This window comes from Ranitomeya variabilis, chromosome 7 (genome assembly GCF_051348905.1).
Source record: "Ranitomeya variabilis isolate aRanVar5 chromosome 7, aRanVar5.hap1, whole genome shotgun sequence".
Classification (NCBI taxonomy): domain Eukaryota; kingdom Metazoa; phylum Chordata; class Amphibia; order Anura; family Dendrobatidae; genus Ranitomeya; species Ranitomeya variabilis.
The window spans coordinates 206138412-206152402 of record NC_135238.1 but is presented as its reverse complement, the minus strand read 5'-3'; the positions used below and the strand labels follow the sequence as shown (position 1 = coordinate 206152402).

The window sequence follows — 13991 nt, the reverse complement described above, 5'->3', positions numbered from 1 at the left end:
CCCCCACATATGGGGTATCAGCGTACTCAGGACAAATTGGACGTTTGGGGTCCAATTTATCCTGATACCCTTGTGAAAATACAAAACTGGGGGCTAAAAAATCATTTTTGTGAAAAAAAAAAGATTTTTTATTTTCACGGCTCTGCGTTGTAAACTGTAGTGAAACACTTGGGGGTTCAAAGTTCTCACAACACATCTAGATAAGTTCCTTGGGGGGGTCTAGTTTCCGATATGGGGTCACTTGTGGGGGGTTTGTACTGTTTGGGTACATCAGGGGCTCTGCAAATGCAACGTGACGCCTGCAGACCAATCCATTTAAGTCTGCATTCCAAATGGCGCTCCTTCCCTTCCGAGCTCTGTCATGCGCCCAAACAGTAGTTCCCCCCCACATATGGGGTATCAGCGTACTCAGGACAAATTGGACAACGTTTGGGGTCCAATTTATCCTGATACCCTTGTGAAAATACAAAACTGGGGGCTAAAAAATCATTTTTGTGAAAAAAAAAAGAATTTTTATTTTCACGGCTCTGCGTTATAAACTGTAGTGAAATACTTGGGGGTTCAAAGCTCTCAAAACACATCTAGATAAGTTCCTTAAGGGGTCTACTTTCCAAAATGGTGTCACTTGTGGGGGTTTCAATGTTTAGGCACATCAGGGGCTCTCCAAACGCAACATGGCATCCCATCTCAATTCCAGTCAATTTTGCATTGAAAAGTCAAATGGCGCTCCTTCCCTTCCGAGCTCTGCCCTGCGCCCAAACAATGGTTTACACCCACATATGGGCTATCAGCGTACTCAGGACAAATTGTACAACAAATTTGGGGGTCTATTTTCTCCTGTTACCCTTGGTAAAATAAAACAAATTGGAGCTGAAATAAATTTTGTGAAAAAAAGTTAAATGTTTATTTTTATTTAAACATTCCAAAACTTCCTGTGAAACACCTGAAGGGTTAATAAACTTCTTGAAAGTGGTTTTGAGTACCTTGAGGGGTGCAGTTTTTAGAATGGTGTCACACTTGGTTATTTTCTATCATATAGACCCCTCAAAATGACTTCAAATGAGATGTGGTCCCTAAAAAAAAATGGTGTTGTAAAAATGAGAAATTGCTGGTCAACTTTTAACCCTTATAACTCCGTCACAAAAAAATATTTTGGTTCCAAAATTGTGCTGATGTAAAGTAGACATGTGGGAAATGTTACTTATTAAGTATTTTGCGTGACATATGTCTGTGATTTAAGGGCATAAAAATTCAAAGTTGGAAAATTGCGAAATTTTCAAAATTTTCGCCAAATATTCGTTTTTTTCACAAATAAACGCAAGTTATATCGAAGAAATTTTACCACTATCATGAAGTACAATATGTCACGAGAAAACAATGTCAGAATCGCCAAGATCCGTTGAAGCGTTCCAGAGTTATAACCTCATAAAGGGACAGTGGTCAGAATTGTAAAAATTGGCCCGGTCATTAACGTGCAAACAACCCTCGGGGCTTAAGGGGTTAAAACTCTAATAGCAGCCAAAAGTGTAAGCGCGAGGATCTCTGCATGTGCACCCTACTCCATACTGAATAGATCGAGAGGCTTCGAATATTTTGATCCCATTTTCTCACCACTTGCAGATCAGTGACATGTCTATCCATACTGTGATTTCCAGAATTCCACTACTTTTCGTTCTTAATGAAAGGATATCCAGTGTTATGACCCCAATGGCGAGGGTCTCAGAGGAACGTGGAAGTCTGCAGAATACAAAAATCCAGCTCATAGGGCAGTGGTAACTGGGTTGACCATATATCTACTCCTAACGCCAACACTAGAAGTAGCCGGGGATCATTCCTACGTTGATTCTAGATGACATGCGCCAGCCGGAGAATCTAGCTACCCCTAGTAGAGGAAAACAAAGACCTTTCTTGCCTCCAGAGAAGGGGACCCCAAAGCTGGATAGAAGCCCCCCACAAATAATGACGGTGAGGTAAGAGGAAATGACAAACACAGAAATGAATCAGGTTTAGCACAGAGAGGCCCGCTTACTGATAGCAGAATAAAGAAAGGTAACTTATATGGTCAACAAAAACCCTATCAAAATCCACACTGGAAATTCAAGAACCCCCGAACCGTCTAACGGTCCGGGGGGAGAACACCAGTCCCCTAGAGCTTCCAGCAAAGGTCAGGATATAGATTAGGAACAAGCTGGACAAAAATACAAAACCAAAACAAATAGCAAAAAGCAAAAGGCAGACTTAGCTGATATAACTGGAACCAGGATCAGTAGACAAGAGCACAGCAGACTAGCTCTGATAACTACGTTGCCAGGCATTGAACTGAAGGTCCAGGGAGCTTATATAGCAACACCCCTAACTAACGACCCAGGTGCGGATAAAAGGAATGACAGAAAAACCAGAGTCAAAAAACTAGTAACCACTAGAGGGAGCAAAAAGCAAATTCACAACAGTACCCCCCCCTTAGTGAGGGGTCACCGAACCCTCACCACGACCACCAGGGCGATCAGGATGAGCGGCATGAAAGGCACGAACTAAATCGGCCGCATGAACATCAGAGGCGACCACCCAGGAATTATCCTCCTGACCATAGCCCTTCCACTTGACCAGGTACTGAAGCCTCCGCCTGGAGAGGCGAGAATCCAAGATCTTCTCCACCACGTACTCCAACTCGCCCTCAACCAACACCGGAGCAGGAGGCTCAGCAGAAGGAACTACAGGCACAATGTACCGCCGCAACAAGGACCTATGAAATACATTGTGAATAGCAAACGACACAGGAAGATCCAGACGAAAAGATACAGGATTAAGGATTTCCAATATCTTGTAAGGCCCAATAAAACGAGGTTTAAATTTGGGAGAGGAGACCTTCATAGGAACAAAGCGGGAAGAAAGCCAAACCAAATCCCCAACGCGTAGTCGGGGACCCACACCGCGGCGGCGGTTGGCAAAGCGCTGAGCCTTCTCCTGTGACAACTTCAAGTTGTCCACCACATGATTCCAGATCTGCTGCAACCTATCCACCACAGAATCCACCCCAGGACAGTCAGAAGGCTCCACATGACCCGAAGAAAAGCGAGGATGGAAACCAGAGTTGCAGAAAAAAGGCGAAACCAAGGTGGCGGAACTAGCCCGATTATTAAGGGCAAACTCAGCCAACGGCAAGAATGTCACCCAATCGTCCTGATCAGCAGAGACAAAACACCTCAAATAAGCCTCCAAAGTCTGATTGGTTCGCTCCGTCTGTCCATTAGTCTGAGGATGGAAAGCAGACGAAAACGACAAATCAATGCCCATCCTACTACAAAAGGATCGCCAGAACCTGGAAACGAACTGGGATCCTCTGTCTGACACAATATTCTCAGGGATGCCGTGCAAACGAACCACGTTCTGGAAAAACACAGGAACCAGATCGGAAGAGGAAGGCAGCTTAGGCAAAGGAACCAAATGGACCATCTTGGAGAAGCGATCACATATCACCCAGATAACGGACATGCCCTGAGATAGCGGAAGATCAGAAATGAAATCCATGGAGATATGTGTCCAAGGTCTCTTCGGGACAGGCAAGGGCAAGAGCAAACCGCTGGCACGAGAACAGCAAGGCTTAGCTCGAGCACAAGTCCCACAGGACTGCACAAATGACCGCACATCCCTTGACAAGGAAGGCCACCAAAAGGACCTGGCCACCAGATCTCTGGTGCCAAAAATTCCCGGGTGACCTGCCAACACCGAGGAATGAACCTCGGAAATGACTCTGCTGGTCCACTTATCCGGGACAAACAGTCTGTCAGGTGGACAAGACTCAGGCCTATCAGCCTGAAATCTCTGCAACACACGTCGCAGATCCGGAGAAATAGCTGACAAGATAACTCCATCTTTAAGAATACCAACAGGATCAGCGACTCCAGGAGCATCAGGCACAAAGCTCCTAGAAAGAGCATCGGCCTTCACATTCTTTGAACCTGGTAAATACGAGACAACAAAATCAAAGCGGGAGAAAAACAATGACCAGCGGGCCTGTCTCGGATTAAGGCGTTTAGCAGACTCGAGATACATCAGATTTTTGTGATCAGTCAAGACCACCACACGATGCTTAGCACCCTCGAGCCAATGACGCCACTCCTCAAATGCCCATTTCATGGCCAACAACTCCCGATTGCCCACATCATAATTTCGCTCGGCAGGCGAAAACTTCCTAGAGAAAAAGGCACAAGGTTTCATAACAGAGCAACCAGGGCCTCTCTGCGACAAAACGGCCCCTGCCCCAATCTCCGAAGCATCCACCTCAACCTGAAAGGGAAGTGAGACGTCAGGCTGGCACAAAACAGGCGCCGAAGTAAACCGGCGTTTCAACTCCTGGAAAGCCTCCACGGCAGCAGGAGCCCAGTTAGCTACATCGGAGCCCTTCTTGGTCATATCCGTCAAAGGTTTCACAATGCTAGAAAAATTAGCAATAAAACGACGGTAGAAGTTAGCGAAGCCCAAGAACTTCTGAAGACTCTTAACTGACGAGGGCTGAGTCCAATCAAGAATAGCTCGGACCTTGACTGGGTCCATCTCCACAGCAGAAGGGGAAAAAATGAACCCCAAAAAGGGAACCTTCTGTACACCAAAGAGACACTTTGAGCCCTTGACAAACAAAGAATTTTCACGCAAAATTTTAAAGACCAACCTGACCTGCTCCACATGCGTATCCCAATTATCAGAAAAAACCAAAATATCATCCAGATAAACAATCAAAAATTTATCCAGATACTTCCGGAAAATGTCATGCATAAAGGACTGAAAAACTGAAGGCGCATTGGAGAGCCCAAAAGGCATCACCAAGTACTCAAAATGACCTTCGGGCGTATTGAATGCGGTTTTCCATTCATCACCTTGCTTAATGCGCACAAGGTTGTACGCACCACGAAGGTCTATCTTGGTGAACCACTTGGCACCCTTAATCCGGGCAAACAAGTCAGACAACAGCGGTAAAGGATACTGAAATTTGACAGTGATCTTATTTAAAAGCCGATAATCAATACAAGGTCTCAAAGATCCGTCCTTTTTTGCCACAAAAAAGAATCCCGCACCAAGAGGGGAAGAAGACGGACGAATATGTCCTTTCTCCAGAGACTCCTTGATATATGAACGCATAGCGGTATGTTCAGGTACCGACAGATTAAACAGTCTTCCCTTAGGAAACTTACTGCCTGGGATCAAATCTATAGCACAGTCACAGTCCCTATGAGGAGGCAATGCACTGGACTCAGACTCACTGAAGACATCCTGATAATCAGACAAATACTCCGGAACTTCCGAAGGCGTAGAAGAAGCAATAGACACAGGCAGGGAATCCCCATGAATACCACGACAGCCCCAACTTGAGACTGACATAGCCTTCCAGTCCAGGACTGGATTATGGGTCTGTAACCATGGCAGCCCTAAAACAACCAAATCATGCATTTTATGTAAAACCAGGAAACGTATCACCTCGCGGTGTTCAGGAGTCATGCACATGGTAACCTGTGTCCAATACTGCGGTTTATTCGCTGCCAATGGTGTAGCATCAATACCCCTAAGAGGAATAGGATTTTCTAATGGTTCAAGAGTAAAACCACAGCGCTTAGCAAATGAGAGATCCATGAGACTCAGGGCAGCACCTGAATCTACAAACGCCATGACAGGATAAGATGACAGTGAGCAAATCAAAGTTACAGACAGAATAAATTTAGGTTGCAAATTACCAACGGTGACAGGACTAACAACCTTAGCTATACGTTTAGAGCATGCTGAGATAACATGTGTAGAATCACCACAGTAGTAACACAAGCCATTCCGGCGTCTATGAATTTTCCGCTCATTTCTAGTCAGGATTCTATCACATTGCATTAAATCAGGTGTCTGTTCAGACAACACCATGAGGGAATTTGCGGTTTTTCTATCACATTGCACCGAATTAGGTGTCTGTTCAGACAACACCATGAGGGATTTTGCGGTTTTGCGCTCCCGCAACCGCCGGTCAATTTGAATAGCCAGTGCCATAGTATCATTCAGACCTGTGGGAATGGGAAAACCCACCATAACATTCTTAATGGCTTCAGAAAGGCCATTTCTAAAATTAGCGGCCAGTGCACACTCGTTCCAATGTGTCAGCACGGACCATTTCCGAAATTTTTGGCAATACACTTCAGCCTCGTCCTGCCCCTGAGACATAGCCAGCAAGGCCTTTTCTGCCTGAATCTCAAGATTGGGTTCCTCATAAAGTAAACCGAGCGCCAGAAAAAACGCATCAAGATCAGCCAATGCCGGATCTCCTGGCGCCAGCGAAAAAGCCCAATCCTGAGGGTCGCCCCGTAAGAACGAAATAACAATTTTTACTTGCTGAGCAGAATCTCCAGATGAACAGGGTCTCAGGGACAAAAACAATTTACAATTATTCACGAAATTCCTAAACTTAAACCTGTCTCCGGAAAACAGTTCAGGAATCGGTATTTTAGGTTCTGACCTAGGATTTCTGATAACATAGTCTTGTATGCCCTGCACACGAGTAGCCAGCTGGTCCACACTTGTAATCAAGGTCTGGACATTCATGTCTGCAGCAAGCATAGCCACTCTGAGGTAAAGGGTAAGAAGAAAAAAAAAAAAAAAAAAAAAAAAACTCAGAATCTTCTTTCTTATAATCCCTCTTCTGCAATGCATTAAACATTTAATACTGGCCTGGCAAACTGTTATGACCCCAATGGCGAGGGTCTCAGAGGAACGTGGAAGTCTGCAGAATACAAAAATCCAGCTCATAGGGCAGTGGTAACTGGGTTGACCATATATCTACTCCTAACGCCAACACTAGAAGTAGCCGGGGATCATTCCTACGTTGATTCTAGATGACACGCGCCAGCCGGAGAATCTAGCTACCCCTAGTAGAGGAAAACAAAGACCTTTCTTGCCTCCAGAGAAGGGGACCCCAAAGCTGGATAGAAGCCCCCCACAAATAATGACGGTGAGGTAAGAGGAAATGACAAACACAGAAATGAATCAGGTTTAGCACAGAGAGGCCCGCTTACTGATAGCAGAATAAAGAAAGGTAACTTATATGGTCAACAAAAACCCTATCAAAATCCACACTGGAAATTCAAGAACCCCCGAACCGTCTAACGGTCCGGGGGGAGAACACCAGCCCCTTAGAGCTTCCAGCAAAGGACAGGATATAGATTTGGAACAAGCTGGACAAAAATACAAAACCAAAACAAATAGCAAAAAGCAAAAGGCAGACTTAGCTGATATAACTGGAACCAGGATCAGTAGACAAGAGCACAGCAGACTAGCTCTGATAACTACGTTGCCAGGCATTGAACTGAAGGTCCAGGGAGCTTATATAGCAACACCCCTAACTAACGACCCAGGTGCGGATAAAAGGAATGACAGAAAAACCAGAGTCAAAAAACTAGTAACCACTAGAGGGAGCAAAAAGCAAATTCACAACAATCCAGCACTCTGTAAGTGGGATAAAATCTTCATCCATATTTCAGGAACACAAGTGAAGACGACTTAGCCCAGAGGATGATGAACCATGGTAAGACCCTGTGTGTGAAACGCGTGGGTTTTGCCAAGTCCTCTTATTATCTTCCAGAAGATTTGATCCCACTCACAGATTGCTGGATCCTCCCATTATTATATGAGGAGATATATATATTTTTCTGCGGAGCTGCCTTTCCTCCTGCCTGATGTTGCACATGTCGAGAGCATCTTGATCTGGGAAATATTTACGGTTCATTATTCACATCCGGTAAATGACGAGAAGCCGCCACATCGGGGGGAGATCTACTGCGCCACGTATGGGGTCCACTCCTGGTTTATGGGACTATGAATCCCTGATTCTGTGAAGTTTTTCATCTCGGGATTTGAAGCGTTAATGATTTGGGATTTTTTTTTTTTCTTCCCGGAATTGTTATTTGCAGCCTTCTGATTGGACGCCGACTAACTTGGAGCACATTCTATCAGGATCGATTGTAAAGATGTGACTTGCACTTTTTTTTTCCCTCACCAGGCGTTTTTAGAAAACCTCTGCGGGAAAGAAAACGCTGAAAAAACTCCTGAACAGCAAAGGGAAAATCTTGACTCAAAAAAACTCCCCAAAGAAGGAGCGTTTCCTAAGGCAGCGTTTGACCCTGGAAATCACTTTGCCTGCACATGGGCCTTAGGCTGTGTTCACACCAAGATTTTTTTTTAGGCATTTTACAAGCTCTTTAGAATTTTTGGAAACGAGCTGCTAAAAAAAACTGTGTGCATGCTCACATTGAGGTTTTAGAGCACACATTCTCCAAAGACGCATGGTTTTTGGAGAGTTTCTGCTCTAAAAACTGCTGCACTAAAGTCCATGTGCACAGGGCCTTACAGAGCCGCCTTCTGACCGTGCGAGTCTGGCGGATGCACGCAGTGCAGGGAGCCGGGCCCGGGGGAAGCTGCGACCTCCACGTTCTCCGGCACCGGCTGCTGCACACACACAGGCGCCAGGCCTCAGCGCTCAGCACGGCAGGAAACTCCCGGTGCACACAGGAGGGCGCACAGGCTGCTGCATGCCGGGAGGGGGCGCACAGGCTGCTGCATGCCGGGAGGGGGCGCACAGGCTGCTGCATGCCGGGAGGGGGCGGTACTGAGCCGCCTTTAAAGCAGCGCGTCATCAGGAGGCAGCGAGCAACAGAGAGCGGCGTGTGACTGGGACACCGGAGGACCGCGGCGAGCTCAGGTGAGGGCAGACGGCTGCTGGCCGGAGGCTCCAACCGTACGGGGCTGACTACTGGGCAGGAGCCCGGCGGGACCGCAGCGTCCAGGCCCGGCCAGCACGTGTAGGAGCCACGCATTAGGCCTGCGTTGCGCACTACTGTGTGTGTTGCTCCCTCACACGGGCGGCGCGTTATCGCGCTGACTGTGCCAAGCCTGGCGGTGAGTGAGGGGGTTAATCTGCCGCGGTCTCCGTTCCTGATCGTTCTATCCGGGAGACGTAGCGTACACAAGACCGCGTCCTCCCCTCTCCTCACTCACACGTGGTTCCTGCCAGGCCTGATGAGTCGCTCACCGAGGCGGTGCTTCTCTGTTACCTGCAACCTACTGTTACCTACTGTTACCTGCAAACTACAATTCCCAGCGTGCCTTGTCAGGTTGTGAATGAAGGGGCATGCTGGGAGTTGTAGTCTGTTGTAGCAGAATGGATTAGATTAGACGTATGGTCATTAACAGGGCGATGTGGGCACCTCCTTTTGATTTGAGTTTTAATTCCGCTCGACCTATACATGTAAAAAATATATATTTTTAATTTCCTGGTCAAGTTTTGTATCGGGCCCTTTTTTGATCATGACTATTTTTATATAAATCGAATATTACATGTTTGGACAGTTATGTACGAAGCAATGCTAAATATTAAAAATAAATTCTGTTCTGCAAAAAGTTTGTGGGGGAGGGATATGGAGTTTTAAGGGCTAAAAAAAAGTGAAACTTTCCACACTGATCTGTGTATCCTAATAATATTATTATTATTATCTCTTTCATCCTATGAGACTTACATGTGCGATTATTTAGTTGCCCGAATAATGTGGTTATATTGGCATTGACAGGCTTCAGAAGGGCTGTTGTGACGACAACACCACAATTTATTTATTTTTTTCTTAATTCTCCACTTTTTCCTCTGATTTAAGAATTGCCTTTTTTTTTTTTTTTTTTTTTGCAATTCCCGGCTTGTTTTCCAAACCCGTGCTCTCTGTAATGAGGGACTCGGCCATGTTTTCGTGCTGCCTGTGGTAAGAGGCTGCTGGCAGTTTTCCTGGCATTCATTCTGCACGATGGAACGTTGAGAACAACTGTCCTGACATCACTATGAGTCTGTGGATGAGACACTGCAGCTCTTCCCTATGGCAGTAACCTCGTTATTCAGGACTGATGGTTTGTTCCCTACTTTCCCACACTTCTAATTGACCCTAAGGCGCTCCTGCATTTGTTTGCCTGGCATCGCTGAGGACTCCGGTCTACTGAGATCTGTATTACGTGGAGTATATGGCACAGTGAACCCCATGAATGTGTACCTTTTTTTTTTTTTTTCCTTTAGGCTGTGAAATGGCTGAAAATGGAAATAATGAGCAAGTGCAAGACTTGGATGCAAAGATCTGTGAGCAAATTGAGGTAAGCATTTATACAAATTCTGGGAGGGGGTCAGTGGCGCAGCATGAAGTTAGGGCACAAAGCATGCATTTTTTTCATGAATTTCTTAGAGCTCCAAAATAATAAGTAACGGTGAAGATGCCAATACTGAAGGCCGACGCACTCCCCAGATCTTTAGGTTGGTGCCACTTTGGATCCTGTAGCGCAGCAGGAGCCATAGTCTCCTTACCCACATGTCACCCCGTAACAATGATACTGCCGCAGTGCTAGGGAAGAGAATAGCCATGGGTGCCAGGAGGTAGAAGGTGGTTCTCGGGGCTTACATTCACTGGTCAGATTACTGGGTCTTTTTGCCAACTCTAGTGGGCACCTGAGGCCTTATTATGGTGCTAAGGGAACAATAGTTGCCTTACCAAAGTTACTGGTAGTCACCATTGGACAGCATTGCCATTGAACGATGTCTGACTGGTTCCTATAATGGATGGCGTTCTTCTAATTCATGTCCTTGTGTCTTTAAAGTATTATTTTGGGGACCATAATCTACCAAGAGATAAGTTCTTAAAGGAACAGATCACCCTCGATGACGGCTGGGTGCCCCTACAGACCATGATTAAGTTTAACAGGTACGAGCATACAGCGGACTGCGTTGTAATGTATGATCCAGTTTGCGATATACTTTGATAGCTTCCTCTTTCTCATTTTATATTTTGATTTTACAGGTTGAACAAATTGACTAAAGATTTCGGCAAGATTCTAGAAGCACTTAAAAAATCGAAGAGCGGTCTACTGGAGATCGATGAGGAGAAATCAAAGATTAGACGGTCGTCTGAGAAGCCTTTACCTGAATTCACAGAGGAGTACAAGAACGCCATAAAGACCAGATCTGTCTACATTGTACGTAGCGTGGTAGTGTACGTCATTGGCTCTTCACAGGCCTATGGTCAGTGGGGCTGAATAAGAATGTGAATCAATCCAATGTACATGGCTGACTTATCAAGCCACTAGTTATATGCAATAATTAAGGGGTCATGCAGTCTCCTGCCAGGTTCTGTACTTTTTAGTTTGGTACAGATGGGAATGTGGCCTGGGTGCACTGGTCCACATGGCTGTTGTAGCTGGTGGAGGACGAAGTGTGTGTGTGTGTGTGTGTATTTTTTTGTACGCTGGATAGCTAATAAACTTTCTTCTCTGCAGAAAGGCTTTCAGCCTGATACAACCCTGGATGAGATAAAGGAATGGCTTGAAGGCAAAGCTCTCATTGAGAACATTCAAATGAGACGGACGCTCCAGAAGACATTTAAGGTAAGAGCCACAGAGTGTTTTATTCTGGTGCAGACAAGGTTTCACTTTTTTTTTTTAATTTTTTTTTTTTTAAATGCTCCTTAGTGTTTTTGTTGCCATAACTTTTTTTTCGCACATTTGCCTAAAAATACACCAAGATTGAAACTGCTCCAGTAACCTTAATTTAGGCATGGACCGGAGGGGGGATTTTTACATTTGGTAAAAGTCGCATTGATAGCCTCCCATTGAAGCAGACCTCTCTTCCGGCTCTACTCTTATTTAAGCACAAGACTCAAAGACGTTCGAAATTATGAATATTACATCTGGTTTAAATGAAAATTGTGTTAAGGGTTAATTTATTCTCGTCACCTTGGTATTCATTCTGGATACCCCTGAATGTTTGAGTCATCTCTTTTGACCCATTCATTCAGCTCCTCATTACCATACTTCCTTCCAATATTTACATTCCCTCCATCTTGTATGTTTTCCCTTCTTTTCAATGTGTTTTATAATTTAAAATTTCTGAATATCCTATGCATTAGATTCTGCTAATTTAACATGTATTTGGGTTAAACTTGTCATTAAAATCTTAATCTGTTTACTTGTTTATTTTTCTCTTTAAAACAAAAGTTAAATTAATAATTTGTGAAATAAAAATCAACCAATAAAAATAGTTAAAAAAATGGACAACTTTAAAAATTGATGCAAAACGTATAGAGGATAAAGCGCAAATCCTAAAGCCGCTATAATATTATTTATTGCAAATGACTCCTGAGAATGGAAGAAATGACAGACGAATCGAGGCTCTAGTCTTTTCTTTATCCACAGGGTTCCATATTTATTGTATTTGAGACTGAAGAAGCTTCAAAAAAGTTCTTGGAAAACAGAGATCTCAAGTTCAAAGATTCTGACATGATCATACTGTCAAAGTAAGTGTTTGTTAAACTTCCTGTAGAGGAAAGATTTAAACTATTGATGGCGCACACATTCAGGATGAGGTGTCTGTGGAAAACCCTAAGGAGTACGCATAAACTGATTCAGGACTTCAACCTTGCAAAATGTTGGGTATATTTCAAGGGGTTGTTCATCCCTGGTGAACTCCTCAGCAAGTGCTACAGTTTGCTGAACCTGGTGGTCATCACATCACAACTCTGCAATTTGCACTAGACCCGGAGTCTCTGCTGCTTCATTCAATAGAAATTGGCTGCGACTCAGTCGGCACGTGACAATAAGTATTCAACACATGAACCATTGGAAACTGCCAAGTGAGCCGAACTCTTAATTGTGTACAGTGCACACCATTGGGGCTCTGCAGACTACAGCAAAATACTTCATTAGGGGTAGATTGTCTTTTAAATGGTGTTCTGATACTGTAGTCCCCAGGCTTCTGTCCCAGTGGGAGAGCCTGGACACCATCATCGCCATAGTTAAAAAGATCTTGCTGAAAATTGACTTTCACTTAAAGGGAAGCCGTCAGCAGCTTAGGCCGGTATGACATACGGTCACAGCTTTTCATGGCTGATGCAATCATTCTATAATGCTATATATCTGCCCCAACCCGACCTGTAAGCGAAGAAAAAGAGCTTTTATTATACCCGCCTGCGGGGCGGTCCAGTCCGATGGGTGTCGCTGGTCTTTGTCTGGCACCCCCTTCTTGCGATGCCATCCTCCTACTTGCTTCGTGTAGATGGCGCGTCCTACATCGAGTCTCCCCGGATCCCCCCCCCCCCGGCATCACGCTCCTGCGCAGTCGTACTTCTGACCTGAGGGAGGGCAGCATAAAGTACTGCAGTGCTCTGGTATCGGGGCTCGCTGACCTTTCCCGGCGCCTGCACACTTTGCTCTGCTCTAGTCAGGGCAGAGAAGTGCGCCGGCGAAGGAGCGTGATGCCAGGGAGACTGGATGACGTAGGAGATGTCATCTACATGAAGCAACAAGGAGGACAGCAAACTTAAGAAGGCACCAGACCAAGATCAGTGACACCAACTGGACTGCCCTGCAGGTGAGTATAATAAAAAAAAAACAAAAAAACTTTTTCTTAACTTGCAAGTCGGGTTGGGGGCAGAGATACACCATTATAGAATGCTGTATAGCATGCCTGAAAGGTGGTGTTCTAATCTAATCTGATCTGTCAAACCTGATGACTAGTTTGCTTTAGAGTCTTGGGTCACCATTTTTAAAGAGGTTTCATGCATGTCTGGTTATTAACCACATGCACATGTAGTCATTCAGCAGGTCTCCCCAATAATAGATTCTTGCCTCTGAATACTGGACTATTTTGAAGACCTCACCTTAAACAGGCATTTAGGTTCAATCTCAGACTAAAATTCTTTGCTTCTGCTTGGGAAATAGATTAATAGTCCATCAGCACTTTAGGGGAATTAATAGTTTTACCAGGGAGTGAAAAATGCAGAACTTGGTCAGCAATTCTTATTATTTTTTTTTATTTTCTTTCATATAACAATGAAATGTTCTCTTTCCACAGGGATGAATATATAGCCAAGAAGAATGAAGAGAGAAAGCACAAGCATTCTGAAGCCAAAGCAAAATCCAAACAGTGAGTAAATGTCAGGATTCTT

The 13991-nt window shown here is 44.8% G+C and overlaps 1 protein-coding gene across 1 annotated transcript in view; it reads left to right on the top strand.

Moving 5' to 3' along the window:
* The first annotated feature begins 8527 nt into the window (after positions 1-8527).
* SSB (small RNA binding exonuclease protection factor La) overlaps positions 8528-13991 on the top strand; it is a 10603-nt gene continuing 5139 nt past the window's right edge. Inside the window, exons 1-7 of the mRNA XM_077272747.1 lie at positions 8528-8725; positions 10079-10152; positions 10651-10754; positions 10851-11025; positions 11326-11433; positions 12241-12341; positions 13898-13969. Of these exons, the coding sequence (XP_077128862.1) occupies positions 10087-10152; positions 10651-10754; positions 10851-11025; positions 11326-11433; positions 12241-12341; positions 13898-13969 (626 nt within the window). The 5' untranslated portion in view covers positions 8528-8725; positions 10079-10086. The remainder of the gene's footprint in view (positions 8726-10078; positions 10153-10650; positions 10755-10850; positions 11026-11325; positions 11434-12240; positions 12342-13897; positions 13970-13991) is intronic.